Source organism: Jaculus jaculus, chromosome 4, assembly GCF_020740685.1.
Source record: "Jaculus jaculus isolate mJacJac1 chromosome 4, mJacJac1.mat.Y.cur, whole genome shotgun sequence".
Classification (NCBI taxonomy): Eukaryota; Metazoa; Chordata; class Mammalia; order Rodentia; family Dipodidae; genus Jaculus; species Jaculus jaculus.
Genome location: NC_059105.1, coordinates 67,726,558 through 67,744,362, shown reverse-complemented (window position 1 = coordinate 67,744,362; position 17,805 = coordinate 67,726,558). Strand labels below are relative to the sequence as shown.

At 39.7% G+C, this 17,805-nt stretch overlaps 1 protein-coding gene across 4 annotated transcripts in view; it reads left to right on the top strand.

The window, feature by feature from the left end:
* Dcaf17 (DDB1 and CUL4 associated factor 17) overlaps positions 1-17,805 on the top strand; it is a 42,025-nt gene that overhangs the window by 8,672 nt on the left and 15,548 nt on the right. For 2 of the 4 annotated variants that reach the window (XM_045147908.1, XM_004660355.2), the window contains exons 4-8: positions 4,007-4,143; positions 6,938-7,016; positions 9,627-9,716; positions 14,198-14,302; positions 14,768-14,873. In XM_045147908.1, coding sequence (XP_045003843.1) covers positions 4,007-4,143; positions 6,938-7,016; positions 9,627-9,716; positions 14,198-14,302; positions 14,768-14,873 — 517 coding nt within the window. The remainder of the gene's footprint in view (positions 1-4,006; positions 4,144-6,937; positions 7,017-9,626; positions 9,717-14,197; positions 14,303-14,767; positions 14,874-17,805) is intronic. The other 2 variants (XM_045147909.1, XR_006636817.1) reach the window with 2 other exon arrangements.

Genomic DNA, 17,805 nt, shown 5'->3' with positions numbered 1-17,805 from the left:
AGCCCCAGGCTGGCCTCAAGCTCACAGCGATCCTCCTATCTCAGTCTTCTGAGTGCTGGGATTAAAAGTATGCTGTGCAATGCCTGGCCATTCCTTTTTAGAAGGTTTTTTTTTTTTTTTTTGTGACATCATTTCTAAGAAATTCTTTTAGAAAATACTGTAGCAGATTAATCATGTTTTTTTTTTATTTTTAAATTTTTATTAGTATTTTCCATGATTATAAAAAAAGATTAATCATGTTTTTGAATCTGCTTGGTGCTTCTTTAGGAAAAACAGGATTCCCAGTTTGTGTCCCCAAGTAATGTGGCATAAGAGGCAGTTTTCTAAATTGTTTAAATTTTTCTAGCCTGTTGTTTTTATATAAAATTAGAGTTCTGGAACTACTATTTTCATTTTTCCTTAGATATTTACTATCTTTTCCTAGAAGGTTCCTATTCAAAAAATTAGAAAGGCTGGGCGTGGTGGCATATCCCTTTAGTTCCAGCACTTGGAAGGCAGAGGTAGGAAGGATCATAGTGAATTCAAGGCCACCCTGAGACCACATAGTGAATGATAGGTCAACCTAGGTTAGAGTGCAACCCTACCTCCAAAAACCACACACAAAAAAATTAGAAAGCTTGAAATCTGTTTTCTTTGTCCTGGTGTGTCTCAAGCAGTTTGTATGTGTGGACGCATGTACCCTAGCACATGTGGAGATCGAAGGACAACTTTAAGGGTGTCTGCTTCACCTTCCTTGAGACATGAATGTCAGTCTGCAAACAAGCTTCTAGATACATGTGCCACTTTGTATGTGGCTTTATTTGGGTGCTGGGCATTGAAACCTGGGCCAGCAGGCTTTGTAAGCAAGTACCCTTAACCACTGAGCCATCTCCCCAGACTCCAGAGTAAAAGTTTTAATAACCTAATTCCTATTTCATAAACATTTAAACAATTTTGTTGTTAATTTGTGAAGAAAGATTCTTTCCTATTAAATAATAGCAATGTTGGGCTGGAGAGATGGCTTAGCGGTTAAGCGCTTGCCTGTGAAGCCTAAGGACCCTGGTTCAAGGCTCGGTTCCCCAGGTCCCACGTTAGCCAGATGCACAAGGGGGCGCACGCGTCTGGAGTTCGTTAGCAGTGGCTGGAAGCCCTGGCGCGCCCATTCTCTCTCTCTCCACCTCTATCTGTCTTTCTCTCTATGTCTGTTGCTCGCAAACAAATAAATAAAAAAAAAAAATAATAGCAATGTTGTATTATTGGCATACTAATGTGGGACTACTTTTAAATTAGTACTCTGTGCTTTTGAGGCAACATGCAAAATGTAGTTTTCGGTTTTGGAAAATAGTTCAAATAGGTTAGTGAGGCTTCAAAAAATTTTAATGGGCAAGGTACATTTTATTTTATTTTATTTTGGTTTTTTCGAGGTAGGGTCTCACTGTTTTGTTTTTTAAAAATATTTTTATTTATTTGAGAGAGAGAGAAAAAAAGTATGGGTGCACCAAGACCTCGTTCCACTGCAGATGAACTCCAAACGTATTCATCACTGTGTGCATCTAGCTTTACGTGGATACTAGGGAATTGAACCCAGGTAGTCAGGCTTTGCAATCAAGTGCCGTTAGCCACTGAACCATTTCTCCAGCCCAAGGTACATTTTATTTATTTATTTATTTTTAATATTTTATGTATCTATTCCAAGGTACATTTTAAATAGTATAGTTTAAAACCTTAAAATCTACATGAAGTGATAATTACTTAAGGTGTTGTAGAATAGCAATATTTGTATCATTGTTTATGAATTAAGTATAAGAAAATTTCTAGTGGTTAATAAATTAGGGAAAAAAATGGCATGGTATGGATGCCTGCAGACATAGCAATTGGGTGGTAGAGGTAAGAAGTTCAGGAGTTCCAGGTCATCGTGGGCGATATAAGTCCATTTTAAAACCAACAACAGCCATGCATGGTGTCACACACCTTTAATCCCAGAACTCAGAAGGCTGAGGTAGGAAGATGGTTGTGAGTTCAAGGCCAGCCAGAGTCTACATAGTGAACTCCAGGTCAGTCTGGACTAGAAAGAGACCCTACCTCGAAAAACCAAAAAATAAAAATAAAAATAAAGCAATCAAATATTTCTCTAACACTTGAAAGGGAAGGCAAATTTTGAGGAGCCTATCTAAGTAACTTTGTCCTCTTTCTTTTCTAGCCCAGGCTGACCTGGAACTCTGTAGTTCCAGGCTGGTCTCAAACTCACAGTCCTTCTACCTCTCCTCCCAAGAGCTGGGATTAAAGGCATGCATCACCATACCCAGCCTCAATTCTTTTTTTTTTTTCTTTAATTTATATTTATTTATTTTGTTTATTTGCAAGAAGAGAGAGAATGAGCATGCCAGGGCCCACTGTCACTGTAAACAAACTCCACACGCATGTACCACTTTGTGCATCTGGCTTTACATAGGTACGAGGGAATCAAACACAGGCCATTAGGTTTTGCAAGCAAGTACCTTTAACCACTGAGTAATCTCTTCAGCCCTCAACTTCTCAATTCTTAAATTTCCTCTTAAACTACCTTTTTAAATTTTAAACAATTTTTTTGTTTATTTTTATTTATATATTTGAGAGCCACAGGCAGAGAGAGAAAGAGAGAGAGAAGAGAGTGGGTGCGCCAGGGCATCTAGCTACTGCAAATGAACTCCAGACACGTGCGCCCCCTTGTGCATCTGGCTAACGTGGGTCCTGGGGAATTGAGCCTTGAACCGGTGTCCTTAGGCTTCACAGGCAAGCGCTTATCTGCTAAACCATCTCTCCAGCCCTTAAACTACCTTTTAATTTCCTAATCCAACACCTTTCCTCCTTTCTTTTCCTATATTAGACTTACTTGTGGTAGCACAATAGCAACGAGCTGCCTTTGTCAGAGATAGGCCATCTTTAAAATTGAATTTATTTGGCTCGAGAGATGGCTCAGTGGTTAAGACGCAGGCCTGCAAATCTTAAGGACCTGAGTTCAATTCCCCAGTACCCATGTAAAACCAGATGCACAGGGTGGCGCATGCATCTGGACTTCATTTCAGTGATTAGAGACTGGTGCTCTCTCTCTCTGTCTTTCTGTTCTGCTTTCTGCCTCTCAACCTGTCTCAAATGAATAAATAAATGAAATATTTTAAATAATTGAATATATGTTCTGTTTTCTTTTGGCTACTTCAACTCTGGGTTCTAACTTCTTATTTGAGGTTAGAGCACATAGCAATTTATAGAACATGACTATTTATTTATTTATTATTTTGGTTTTTTGACGTAGGGTTTCACTCTAGCCCAGGCTGACCTGAAATTCATTATGAGTCTGTGGTGGCTCAAACTCATGTTGATCCTCCTACCTCTGCCTCCCAAGTGCTGGGATTAAAGGCATGTGCCACTATATCTGGCTTCATTTGGTTTTTAGGCAAGGTCTCACTCTAGCCCAGGCTGACCTGGAACTCACTATATAGCTCAGGCTGACTTTGAACTCTCAGTGCTCCTTCTACCTCAGCCTCCCAAAGTGCTGGCTTTAAAAGTGTCCACTACCATGTCCAACCCTTAACATTAATATTTGGTTTTAAGAGCTGTTATGCATACTGTTAGCACTGCAGCAGCAGCAGCAGCATGATTAATACTCCTGGTGTTATTATTGGCTACATTTGTAGAATACTTAGTAAGTAATGATAAGTTAGTTCAAGTATTATTTGTTTTATATGAATAATCTCATTTAATAAGTTTATGATGAAAATACCCACAATCTTGTTTTTCCTTGCCTAAATTCTTTAGCTTTACACTTATTATTTCTCATTTTTCATTTTCTTTTTTTAGCCCAAGCTGAGCTGGCACTCACTCTGTAGTCCCAGGCTGGCCCGAACTCACAGTAATCCTCCTATCACTGCAGTTATTATTTCTTCTTTGGCATACTTATTTAACTAAGTATTGGGTCATTTTCTTTTGGACACTACAGATTGTTCATGGCCAGACAGTTTTCATTTTTTACCTTATTTTTTTCTTTCAGGGTGAAGTACTTCCTGATCACTCAGATTATAAGTCCTCACTGATCGCACTGACTGCTCATAATTGGCTGCTTCGTATTTCAGCAAGCACAGGGAAAATCCTAGAGAAAATATACCTTGCTTCTTACTGCAAATTCAGGTATTAACTAGTTTACTATTTAAATTTTTGTTATAAAAATTTGAGACTTGTGGCCCAGGAAATTGTAAGTATTTTTCCAGCTCCCCAGTTTTCCAGCATATATTCTGATTTTAGTTGTATAAACCTTTTCTTTTTCTTCCCTTTGTTCTCTCTATTTGAAGATCTGAGGATAGTAACCCTGTGCTACTGATCTTTGCAACTCTATTAAGTAACTAACCTATACATAATGATTCCCTGTGTTGCTCTTCTACAAATAATGCTTTGTAATAGAGTGCTAGTAGGTTTTCTGTTTCTGTTAAATTATTCTACTACAATCCAGGAAGTATTATTTTTTTTAAGGAACTCCTTTATTTATTAGAGAGAATGGGCACTGTAGGGCCACCTACTGCTGCAGACAAACTCCAGATACATGCGCCACTTAGTGCATCTGGCTTTACATGGGTACTGGGGAGTCAAACCCAGATTATAAGGCTTTGTAAGGATGCCCTTTAACCACTGAGCCATCTTCCCAGCCCAAAAAACATTATTTTAACTACTAGTTTTATAAAATAAATGTAACCTTTTAGAATGATTTTGTATATGCAATTTGTGAAAGTAATATTTTATAACTTTCTTTTTATTTACTGATTTGAGAGAGAGGCAGAGAGAGAGAGAGGGAGAGAGAATGGGCTCACCAGGGTCACCAACTGCTGCAAACTCCAGATACATGTGCTACCTTTCACATCTGGTTTACATGGGTACTCGGGAATTGAATTGGGTCCTTTGGCTTTGTAGGCAAGCACTTTAACTGCTAGGCTATTTCTCCAGCCCATAATTTTTTTTTTTTTTTTTTTTTGAGATAGGGTTTCACTCTAGTCCAGGCTGACCTGGAATTCACTATGTAGTCTCAGGGTGGCCTCGAACTCATGGCAATCCTCCTACCTCTGTTTCCCAAGTGCTGGGATTAAAGGCATGCACCACCATGCCTTGCTCCATAATTCTTTTTTATAACTTTCATTTTAAAGTGGAAATGGTTATTTTGTTTTCTAAGATTTGAATACTCTTTGATCAAAAAATCTCAGCTGGGCATGGAGGTACTTGCCTGTAATCCTAGCACAGGGAGACTGAGCCAGGAAGATCAGGAGTTGAAGATCATCCTCAGCTACACAGGTAAGCTGAGACCAGCACATGCTGTATGTGACTATGTCTCAAAACAAACAAAAAACAACAGACTAGGGAGATAGCTCAGCAGTGCAGGTGCTTGCTTATGAAGTCTTCCAGCCCAGTCCAAGTCTCCAACCTCCCACATAAAGCTGGACTCAAACAATGGTGTAAGCAACACACAGACGTGTGTGTGTGCACAAATAAGTAAGACTTCAAAAGTCAAGACTCTAGAAGAATTAAATTAAATATTAGATTTTTTTAAAGATATTTTTATTTATTTACTTGTAAGCAGAGAGTGTGGGGGAGAGAGACATGACAAAGAGAATGGGCATGTCAGGGCCTCTAGCCACTGCAAACAAACTCCAGATGCATCTGTCACTTTGTGCATCTGGCTTTACAATCAAACCCAGGTCATTGTAGGCAAATGCCTTAACCACTGAGCCATTTCTCCAGCCCCTATTTCATTAGATTTTTTTTCCCCTATATTTTTTGTGGGTGTTTGTGTGTGGATACATGTACATGTGTATGTGTGAAAAAGGCCAAAGAACCTTAGGTTGTTGTAACAACACTGGTTGTTACTCAAGGACATTCAGCTTTTTCTTTGAGACAGGGTCTCTCACCGGCCTGGAATTCAAAGTAGGTTAACCTGCCTGGTGAGCAAGCCCTGAGAATCTGCTTGCCTCCACCTTTCCAGCACTGGGCTTATAGGAGTATGCCATCTTACCTAGCATTTTTAAATATTTAATTTAATTAAATTATTTATTTGAGAGAGAGAAAGAGACAGAGAGAGAGATAAAGAGATAGAAAATGGGGCTGCAGGGCCTGTAGCCACTGCAAACAAACTCCAAATGCATGTGTCACCTTGTGCATCTGGCTAATGTGGGTCCTGGAGAATTAAATCTTTGTAGGTAAGCACCTTAACCACTAAGCCACCTCTCCATCCCTCTAGCATTTTTTTTTTTTAATGTGGGCTCAGGAAATCAAACTCAGATCCTCTTGCTTGCAAGATGGGCAACATTACTATCTAAGCTATTTCCCCAGCCTCCCTAAAATTTATATTTTAAATAGGGTTATATCCATATGGGGATCTGGAAGGATATATTTTAGCTGTTTGTTTTTTAAAATAAATTGATTATATCATTTAAGTAATGAAAAGACCTAATTACTTATAAAATATTAAGCTGAGCATATCAGCTCAGCTCAAGCTATAAACCCAGTGCTGAGAATGCTGAGGCAGGGAGGATTGCACATTCCAAGCCAACTTTACCAGCGTACAGCTCCAGGCTGACCTAGGCTACATAGTGAGACACTACCTCAAAGAACCAAAAATATAAAATAAAAGTAAATAACAGGGCTGGAGAGATGTCTTAGTGGCTAAGGCATTTGCCTGCAAAGCCAAAGGACCTTGGTTCAATTCCCCAGGACCCATGTAAGCCAGATGTACAAGATGGCTCATGTGTCTGGAGTTCGTTTGCAGTGGCTAGAGGCCCTGGTGCGCCCATTCTCTCTCTTTTCTCTCTGACCGTCTCAAATACATACATACATATATATATATGTTAACTTTAAAAAAAAAAAGATAAATTTTGTAGTGTTCTGATTCTGCGTAGAGGAAACTGACCTCAAGTATTAAATCTCTTTTGTTCCTTTAAAGGTACTTGAGCTGGGACACTCCTCAAGAAGTCATTGCAGTCAAGTCAGCTCAGAACAAAGGCTCAGCAGTGGCCCGGCAGGTACACACCATCAAACATTCAGTAAACCATATATTTGCTTCCTTAGGAATTTGTCTGCACATTTGTTATGAAAGAATTTATGATCTTTTTTTAAATTTAATATTTTATTTTTATTTATGTATTTGACAGAGAAAGGCAGCGGGGAGAGAAAGGTACGCCAGGGCCTCCAGCCATTGCAAACAAACTCCAGACACTTGCGCCCCCTTTTGCAGCTGCTTAACATGGGTCCTGGGGAATTGAACCTGGGTACTTTGGTCTTGCAGGCAAGTGCCTTAACCATTAAGCCATCCCTCCAGCCCATGATCTTTGATTTTTGTAGCATACTATTTATGTAGGACAGTAATTTTGTTTCTGAAACATACTTTTAAAATTAACTTTCTCTCTGTCTTTAAAGAATCGTTAAGAATTTACAAGACTAGAAATAGAAAGTAAGAAACTTACTTGTTTTTGTTGGTAACTTATGAGGAAATACAAGGGATTCATTGAGGGGACAAGGGAGATAACTCAGTGGTTAAAGGCACTTTCTCACAAAGCCTGACCACTCAGGTTCAAATTCCTAGCTACCCACATATTCCCAGATGCAAAAAGTGGCACATGCATCTAATGTTCATTTGCAGTGCCAAGAGGCCTGGTCATTCCTATACACACACACATGTAAACAACAACAACAAAATTAATGTTTTTAATTTTTAAAAATGGGATTTACGGATTTTTTTTTTTTTTTTTTTTTTTGCTTTTATAGGTATATATAATGTGGTTTGTGTATGGTGTAGGTTTGGGATGGGGTGGTGTGTGTTGTGTTTGCCTGCAGTGGTTGGAGCAGAACATCAATGTTCTACTCCATTGGTCTTCCACCATTTTTATAAAACTTTTTATTTATTGAGAGAAAGAGAGAGAGGGAGAAGCAGGTAGATAGAGAGATGTGTGCACCAGGGCCTTCAGCCTCTGTAAACAAACTCCAGACACATGCGCCACCTTGTGCACCTGGTTTATACGGGTACTGGGGAATCAAACCTGGGTCTTTCAGCTTTGCAGGCAAATACATTAACCACTAAGCCATCTCTCCAGCCCTACATCCATCCTTTTTTTAAAAAATTTAATTTAATTTTAAATTTTTTTTAGAAAGAGAGTTTTGGTGCACCAGGACCTTAGCCACTGAAATCAAATTTAAGACCCTTGCACCACCTAGTGGGTATGTGTGACCTTGTACTTGCCTCACCTTTGTGCATCTGACTAAGGTGGGATCTGGAGAGTCGAACATGGGTCCTTAGGCTTTGCAGGCAAGTGCCTTAATTGCTAAGCCATCTCTCCAGCCCCTTTCACCCATTCTTATTTGAGCTGGATTCTCTTACTGATGTGGAGCTTGCTGGATTTTTGTTGTTTGTTTTTGTTTTTGCAAGCCCAGGAGAGATTTGCTGGTTTTGCTCCCTGTGCAAGCCTGGATCTGGAGATTTGAACTCTGGCAGTCACAGGCCCTCTTAGGCCCTCATGCCTATGCAGGAAGTGCACCTAACCACTGATCCATCTCTCCAGCCTGAATATTTTTTATAAAATATAGATTCAGCCAGGTGTGGTGGTGCATACCTTTAATCCCAGCACTCAGGAGACAGAGGTAGGAGCACCATTGTGAGTTCGAGACCAGCCTGAGACCACAAAGTGAATTCCAGATAACCCTGAGCTGGAGTGAGACCCTACCTCAAAAAACTAAAAAAATTAATTAATTAATTAAAATGTAGATTCTATACTTACACTTAGAGGTTTGCTGTTTTCTTCATACTTCAGGATAGGATATGTAAAAATAACAATAATAAATAATTCTTTTCAGTTCTCCTGAGCAGGATCTCTGTTAGGTTTTTATTGTTAGAACTCTAGTTTTCAATACAAATACATATGTTTTGTATATGTGTTCAGCGGTGGGATGTGTGTGTGTGTGTGTATATGTATATATACACACACACAGGTATGCACCAGCACACCTGGCTGAATCTATATTTTATAAAAAATACTAAGGCTGGAGAGATGGCTCAGTGGTTAGGTACATTTCCTGCATAGGCATGAGGGCCCAGAGGGCCTGTGACTGCCAGAGTTCAACTATTATACTATGTGCATGCTGTGGCACACGTGTGGAGTCAGAGGACAACTTCTCGGTTGTTTCTCGCCTTTTCTCTTTTTGAGATAGAGTTTTTGTTTTCTGGATCTTGCTCTGCTGTTGAGATCTCACTGTGTTGTTGTTCCAAGAAATTCTCCTGTCTTTGCCTCCCATCTCGCTGTCAGTATGTTAGGGGCATAGAAGCCATTGTGGCTCCTTGCTTTTTACCCGGGGTCTGGAGAGAATTGAATTGCTTGCTCAGTGAGCACTTTATCCACTGAACCATCCCTGGCTATCCCAAACACATAGTATTTTGATGCTAACAAATGTTTACTGTTCCATTTACCTTTATAGATTTATGTGTGTGTATCTGAATTGCTGAAGGTTTAGTAAATATTTAAAAGTCAATAGATGGCTCTTTTCAATTCATGAAAGCTTGTGTTAAAACTGCATGCCAGGCCCCATGCTTATTCTCTGCCATTCTTTGGAAAGCCACCTAGAATTTTTTTCTTTTCTTTCAGGCCGGCATTCAGCAACCTGTATTGTTGTACCTTGCCGTGTTCCAGGTTCAACCGTTTTCACTTGTAGGGATTCTAGAGATCGACAAAAGGGTAAGAACTCACTTCTTTTTCTTTTTCTTTCTTTTTTTTTTTTAGGTAGAGTTTCACTCAGTCCAGGCTGACCTGGAATTCTCTTATGTAGTCTCAGGGCGGCCTCGAACTCATGGTGATTCTCCTACCTCTACCTCTGGCATTAAAGGCATTTTCTACCACACCTGGCAAGAATTCATTTCTTATTTGATTGCAAAATTTTATTGAAAATAAGATGTGATGTCATGACTTAATCGTTAGATGTTTTGATTGAGAATGTCTCCATGTATAAAGTGTTCACTGAACAGGTTTATTTCATATCAAAGTGAGAACATTTGACTTGGAAAGAGAACTAATTATCCCTTTATCTTTCTGCATGTTTTTATGCCTCTCAGGTGGTTAGTGTTGGAAACCTATGGTCATTAACAAACTGCTATTTTATAAAATTATAAAATGCCTAAGGTATATTTTTCAAAGAGAATATTTCCAAAGCTTGTTAAAATGATCATTAAGCTGCAACAAAATGCCTCATTTTAATTGCAAGGTACAGATCTAAAACTTGCTTTATGGTATATAAACAAGACTTCTAATTAAATATGTAAATTTTCTAACTTGTTCAGTTTGGGTTTTATTATAGCTGCCATTTTCCTTGATTTGTGGAATAGTTATATGGGAGGAAAGAAGGACAATTTTAATTGAGAAAAAGAAGCAAGAGTTTCTTCTTTTTTTGTTTGTTTGTTTTTTGTTTTTTGAGGTAGGGTCTTACTCTAGTCCAGGCTGACCTAGAATTCACTCTGTAGTCTCAAGGTGGCCTCGAACTCATGGCGATCCTCCTGCCTCTGCCTCCCAAGTGCTGGGATTAAAGGTGTGCCACACTTTAGTTTCCTTCTTTAAAAAAAGTTTATTATTTTGGATGAAGTTATTTTAGGGCTCATCTACTAATCTTTAAGCACTTAAAATAATGTAGAGGACAAGATCTGGAAGATTTACTCATATTCACTAGCAAACAAGACTATATAAATACTTTCATTACATTATTATACTAAACTGCATAAGCTAAAAAATAAAATTAATTATCATTTATTGTTTATGTTGGGCTAAGCACTTTAAGTATTTTAATATGCTGTAACATCCAATGTATGCTATTAAGTCAAGTAGCTACCCAGATCCTAAAGTTAGTAAGTGGATGAGAATTTCAACCTAGATTTGACTCAAAAACATAATTTCTATTTTTATTTTTATTTTGAAGGGAAAGTTATGAAATTTATTTTAGGGAGAATTAAGAGGGAAAGCAAAGCAGAAAAATTCTCAAGCCAAAAGAAATTCTCCCCTGCCCTAGCCAGGCTGGCATGGGGAGCAGAGGGAGACCAGGAAAGCCTCCCTCCCATAGGGAAGGGTCTCTCTCCTGAAAGAACCCTTTGGGTAAGAGGCACACACATGTGGAAAGTGAAGCAGGAAGACCCAAGTCAAATGAAATTCTCCCTCTTAGGGAGCCCGTGCAATAGGGAAGAATGGAAGAGGCTAAGGGTGTTGGAGAGAGCTTGTACATGTGACTCAAGTTACATGATCTGGCCTCATCATCAGACTCAGCTGCCTAAGGGAGGGACCTGATTGGTTGTTGGGCCCATGAAGGACAGGCTCAGGAAGGATCTACCCACCAGGACCAAGCCTCACAATTAGGGAAGAAACTAGGAACTTGGTGAGCAGTTGTTGTCTCAAGCCATCTTGGATGAAACTGGATCAGACACAGTTCCAGTCTTGCAGGATAGGTCAGGTGGTATCCATGTGTCTGTGGGCCAGTTCCTAGCTACCTTCCTACCAGAAAAAAGGTTACCTTGCTCCTGTTCTTTCTTATTCCTTCTCATTCCCCATTCCTGAGATGAAGCTCTTAACTGCTGTTCAGGAAATGGGGTGAAGAGCGCGCCACCTTCTTCAGGCTGCACAGGAAAGTAGAGCATGGCAGGAGCAGCTCCCCAGGAGGAAGTTTATCTAAAGGCACTCCTTGGACGGGCTTTTTCATTCCTCCTGAACCAGTCTGATGTCTTATTACCATCTGTGTCTGAACCTAGTGTGACAGTGATAAAAGACAAACACTTAAGAACATTATGATTATCACCAAGACAGTAGCAGAGGATCTTGTCCTGTAGAAGGAGGCATAAGTCAATGTGAGAACTTAGCGTTGTAAGTCTTACGCATATGACGAAGACAAGTGGATATTATCTGTATTTAGCATCAGACAAGGAAGCCTGTTCGCCTGTTGCTGGGTGTTTAAGACTTATGAAGGTAGCCAAAAATTAATTATATTTTTTATTTTTGAAGGTAGTAGTGGGTCTATAGGAGCACCTTTTAGGGACATGGGAGGAACTCTATGTCCTTTCAGCATTTTGTCAGCTGCGAGGATGGGTGAGGGCCCTGCTGACATGTGGCTTCCCTTGCAAGCATTCTGTTGTGACTCTCCTCTTAGAGACTGAACACTGATTTGGAGCTCAACTTCTGTGCACAATTCCTAAAATAGAGCGACTGCTTTGTTATGGTACTTATTATTTTTAAATGTTTAAATTGCAGTAAACCCCCTTTTCAAGTGTGGATCCAGGATCAGTGAATTAGAAAGTCATAAGCTACTCAACTCAGAGCAAACCATTATAATTTATCTTTCTAAGTTTTTTTAAATTTATTATCTTTCTAAGAAAATGACAAAAAGTCCCACTAGTAATGTAGTTATTTTCTGTATATTAATTCTACAATAGGAATGAACACTTTGCAAAGTCAAAATTTGTTCCTGATTATTCTTATATATCCAAAGTAATAATTTGAGAGAGTTGATTTTGATTACGGTTACTTGAGATTAAAGTACATCTCATGCCCGATGACCAAGCTCTTGAGTAGTCTTACATGCTTATTTATTGAGATGCTCAATCTTCACTAAGTAATCTTTCTGAGTAGAAACAGAAACCGGTTTTATTTCCTCTCACGTTCTTTCATTGCTATGAATATGCACCTGTATTGCCTTGCGGTAAGTACAAAGCCAGGTTCAGAGTCATGGTCTTTGTCAGAGTATGGAGAACGCCAACTCCAGATCAGAAACTGTAGAGAACAGTGAGTCAGAGTGTTACACTGCGTTGGCTGAGCTAAATGTCACTATAGGTCTTTAACATGTTTACTTGTGTTGCTTATTTTTTATGAGGCAGGCCCTCATTCTAGCCCAAGCTGATCTGGAACTCACTCTGTAGTCCCAGGATGGACTTGAACACTGAGCAGTCCTCCTACCTCTGCCCCCCAAGTACTGGGATTAAAGGTGTGTGCCACCACATTTGGCTTAACAGGTTTACTTTTTTTTTTTGCATGTATATGTGTGTAGTGAGTGTGTGTGTATGCATGTTCATATGCGTGTGGATGCATGTGTATGTATGTGAGGGGAGGCCAGAAGTTGGCATTAGATGTCTTCTTCATTTGCTGTCCCCTTAATTAACTTACTGCTCAAGACAGGGTCTCTCACTTGAACCCAGAGCTTACCAATTAGACTAATCTAGCCAGCTTGCCCCAGGGACCCCCTGTCTTTACCTACCCAGGTGCAAGAATTACAGCCCCTGCCCACTCGGCATTCACATGCGTGCTAAGGATAAAAACTTTAGTCCTCCCAGTTGCATGGCAAATGCTTTATACACTGAGCCCTGTCTCCCTGGCCCCAGCACATTTGCTTTTATATGGCCAAGAAATCAAGCAGTAGGAGAAATTGAAGAATGAGATAGTGATGACTATCTGGAATTGGCTCTTTCCTAGATCTAATCTTTTCCTCTTAGATAGCTATAAATATTTGTTTTTATAAGAATGGGGCTGTTGGCCAGGTGTGGTGGTGCACACCTTTTATTCTAGCACTCAGGAGGCAGAGATAGCAGGATCCCCATGGGTTCAAGGCCACCCTGAAATTACATAGTGAATTCCAGGTCACCTTGGGCTAGAGTAAGACCCGACTTTGAAAAGCAAAAAAACAAACAAACAAAAAAATGGGCCTCTGGCAGGATATGCCTGGTAAATAAATATTCATTTTAAACTATATAGATTTACTATATACCACTATTTAATTGATTCTGACAAGGCCATGAAGCAGATGAGTGCTGGTGTATTATTTTATTTTTACTTACTTATTTGAGAGAAAGAGAGAGGGAGAAAGGGAATGGGCATACCAGGGTCTCCAGCCACTTCAAACAAAGTCCAGACACATATGCCACCTTGTACATCTGGCTTACATGGGTACTGGAGAATAGAATCTGGATCCTTAGGCTTCACAGGTAAGCACCTTAGCTGCTAAACCATCTCTCTAGCCCTTGAGAATCCAGTGGGTTACTATTTACCTCTAATGGTACCCTGGCCTCTGGTTGCAAAATTATAGTTCATAAGTGTTGTAGTGCTGACTTGAATATAAAGCAGAAATACAAACTTGTAAACACTCAGAGGATTGGCCTTCTGGTCTTTTCTCAGGTGATATCTACCTTTCCCCCCAGATTTTCGGGAACGTTACAGATGCTACTTTGTCTCATGGAATACTGATTGTGATGTACAGCTCTGGACTAGTCAGACTGTATAGCTTCCAAGTTATCATCGAACAGGTACAGATAACTTCAATTTGACATACTACAGTTACTATGAGGGGTTTGCTTTATGAAAGTAAGGAGTGTTTATGGTTTTCCACGCTCTAAAAAATATAGAAATGTGGCAGGCGTGGAAGTGCATGCCTATAGTCCTCAGCACTCTGAAGGCTGAGGTAGGAGGATTCCTATGAGTTTAAGGTCAGCCTGCAGCTACAGAGTGAGTTTTAGGTCAGCCTGAGCTAGAGTGAGACACTACCTCAAAGAAACCAAATATACATGCATGCATGCATCCATCCATCCATCCATACATACAGAGAGATAAATGCAGGAAGACACAGTAACTTTAAGAAGGGTGATGGGAAAGATAAATAGAAAGATCCTTAAATGAAGATTTTTTTCTGTCATGTACATGTAAATTTCTTTCTTTCCAGGCAACAGATAACTGGGCTCTAAGCCACCTTTCTTGTTGTGTTTTGCTTTTAGTTCATGCAGCAGAAACTTGACTTAGGCTGTGCATGCAATTGGGGTGGGACTACTGGAACTGTAGGAGAGGCTCCCTTTGGCATCCCTTGTAATATTAAAGTCACAGGTATGGTTACTATATGCTATTTTTTCACCTTAAACAAGTAATCATATAAGTACTTTTTCATTACAATAGAATGTTTCTCTCTGTAATTACAAACTGATTCATTTTACTGCTGTGTAGCAAGCTTCTCAGTAGTGAACAAATGTCAGCAAATTCAACTGCCAGTTGACGCGAAGGTCCAAGGATGCTGAGCGTTGCTGTCAGAGACTCTGGGCACATCACTTTACCTTTCTGTTCCTTGATTTCCTTATCTGGAAAACGATACCAGGAATCATACCATCTTAGCTTCCTTACAAGTTAATATTTTCTAGTATTATGGGAGTTTTCCAAAGAAATGTTAATACTATGCCACCTGAATTTAGACAGAACCCAAATCTAGAGAGAACTTCGTATATTTGTAGATTGACAGAGCAGCAAAGGACATGATTCTATAAGTATAGTAATTTTTATGTGTATTTAACTAACTTATTGAGCCAGATGTAGCAGCCCATGCCTGCAATCCTGCCACTTGGGAGATGGAAGAAGCAGGAGGATCAGTACTTTAAGGTCATCCTTGGCTACATAATGAGTTGGAGGCCAACCTGGGATGCATGAGAACCTATCTCAAAAGAACAAAAAGGCAAATAATAACAAAAACTCAAACAAAATTTACAAAAAAAAACCAAACATTCAATTCAGCAGCTAAGTAAAAGCCAGGTACTACTCTAATTCAGTACTCTGCAGTCAAAGAAATAAACAGTCAAGTTGGAGGCCAGCCTGGGATGTAGGAGACTCTGTCTCAAAAAAAAAAAGGGCTTGGGGCTGGAGAGATGGCTTAGCGGTTAAGCGCTCGCCTATGAAGCCTATGGACCCCGGTTCGAGGCTCGGTTCCCCAGGTCCCACATTAGCCAGATGCACAAGGGGGCGCACGCGTCTGGAGTTCGTTTGCAGAGGCTGGAAGCCCTGGCGCGCCCATTCTCTCTCTCCCTCCCTCTATCTTTCTTTCTCTCTGTGTCTGTTGCTCTCAAATAAATAAATAAAAAATGAACAAAAAAAATATTTAAAAAAAAAAGGCTTGGATGAAGGAGATGGCTGAGCGGTTAGAGACTCTTGCTTGCAAGGCCTGCAGGCCTGGGCCCATTCTCTAGTACCCATGTAAAGACAGGACAAAGTAGCACGTGCAGCATTGGGAGCTTGCAGTGACTGGGGCCCTGGGATTTCCATTCCTTCTCCTCCTCTCAGTCTCTCATTCTCTTTTTTCTCTCTCTCTCTAACAAAACTATCTTTAAAAGGACAAGAATTAATTTAAATAATGTTCAAAAGCATGATCTGTGGAATTCCTTGTCATTATAAAACAGTATAATTCAATGATTTTTTTTTTTAATGTCTGCCTAAGAAAAGTAGTAAGCTGTGTTGGAAGTTTTGATGCTTATTTCACACTATAGCAACTGCAGTAATCCTATGTCTAGAGTTCACCTCAGGAATCCAAGGTGGACTTAATGATTGCAAATAGATATTAAAATCACAGGAATAAGGATTTTTTAAAATTTTATTTATTTATTTAACACATACCCACAAAGAGACAGAGAGAGAGAGAGAGAATGGGTGCACCAGGGCCTCCAGCCACTGCAAATGAACTCCAGATGCATGTGCCCTCTTGTGCATCTGGCTAACATAGGTCCTGGAGAATTGAACCTGGGACCTTTGGCTTTGCAGGCAAACGCCTTAACTGCTAAGCCATCCCTCCAGCCAAAGTTTTTTGTTTTTATTATATTATATTTATTTGTTTGTTTATTTGACAGAGAAAGAGGGAGAGAGCGAGGGAGAGAAACAGAGAGAGAATGAGTGCACCAGGGCCTCCAGCCACTGCAAATGCGAACTCCAGACACATGCACCCCCTTGTGCATCTGGCTAACATGGGTCCTGGGGAATTGAAACTGGGTCCTTTGGCTTTGCAGGCAAATGCCTTAATCACTAAGCCATCCTTCCAGTCCCACATGAATAAGTTTAAAGACAAAATATGTTATAATGATATTTTTTTCTTTTTTGGTTTTTCAAGGCAGGCTCTTACTCTGGCCCAGGCTGACCTGGAATTCACTATGTAGTCTCAGAATGGCCTCAAACTCATGGTGATCCTCCTACCTCTGCCTCCCGAGTGTTAGGATTAAAGGCATGCACCACCATGGCTGGCTTCTTAAATTTTTAAAAGATATATATATATATTCTTTTTATTTGAGAGAAAGAGAATAGGCATACCAGGCCTCTAGGCACTGAAAATGAACTCCAGATGCATGCATTACCTTGTACATCTGGCTTACATGGGTAATGGAGAATCAAACCCTTGTCCTTAGGCTTCACAGATAAGTGCCTTAACTGCTAAGCCATCTCTTTAGCCCTTGTCTTAATGAAGAGTCATTATTATGTTGAGGACATTTTTATCTATTTCCAACCAATAAACATGCAAAACAAGTTTTCCTAGATAGGGAGAGTAAAAGATCTTTTTCTATCATTTTATCATTGTATCATCAACAAATAGGTCAACAAAGAAAAATGAAAGATACAATTATGAGGGGAAAAAGAATGTTCTTTTCAGTAGTTAATGGCAATTATATAGGCTATGAAGTGTTTTTCAATATAGCCAATTAAATTATTCATGAAGTTCAAAGTAAATGTTTTTAGAATGATTCAGTCTTAAATGCCTTGGATCAGGGGCTGGAGGAATGGCTTAGTGGTTAAGGCACTTGCCTGCAAAGCCAAAGGACCTAGATTTGATTCCTCAGGACTCACGTAAGCCAGATGCACCAGGTGGTGCATGCGTCTGGAGTTCATTTACAGTGGCTGGAGGCCCTGGTACACCCATTCTCTCTCTTTCTTCCCCCTCTCTCTCTGCTGCTTTCTTTCTTTTTTCCTCTCTCAAATAAATAAATAATAATAAAAAATTTAAATGTCTTAGATC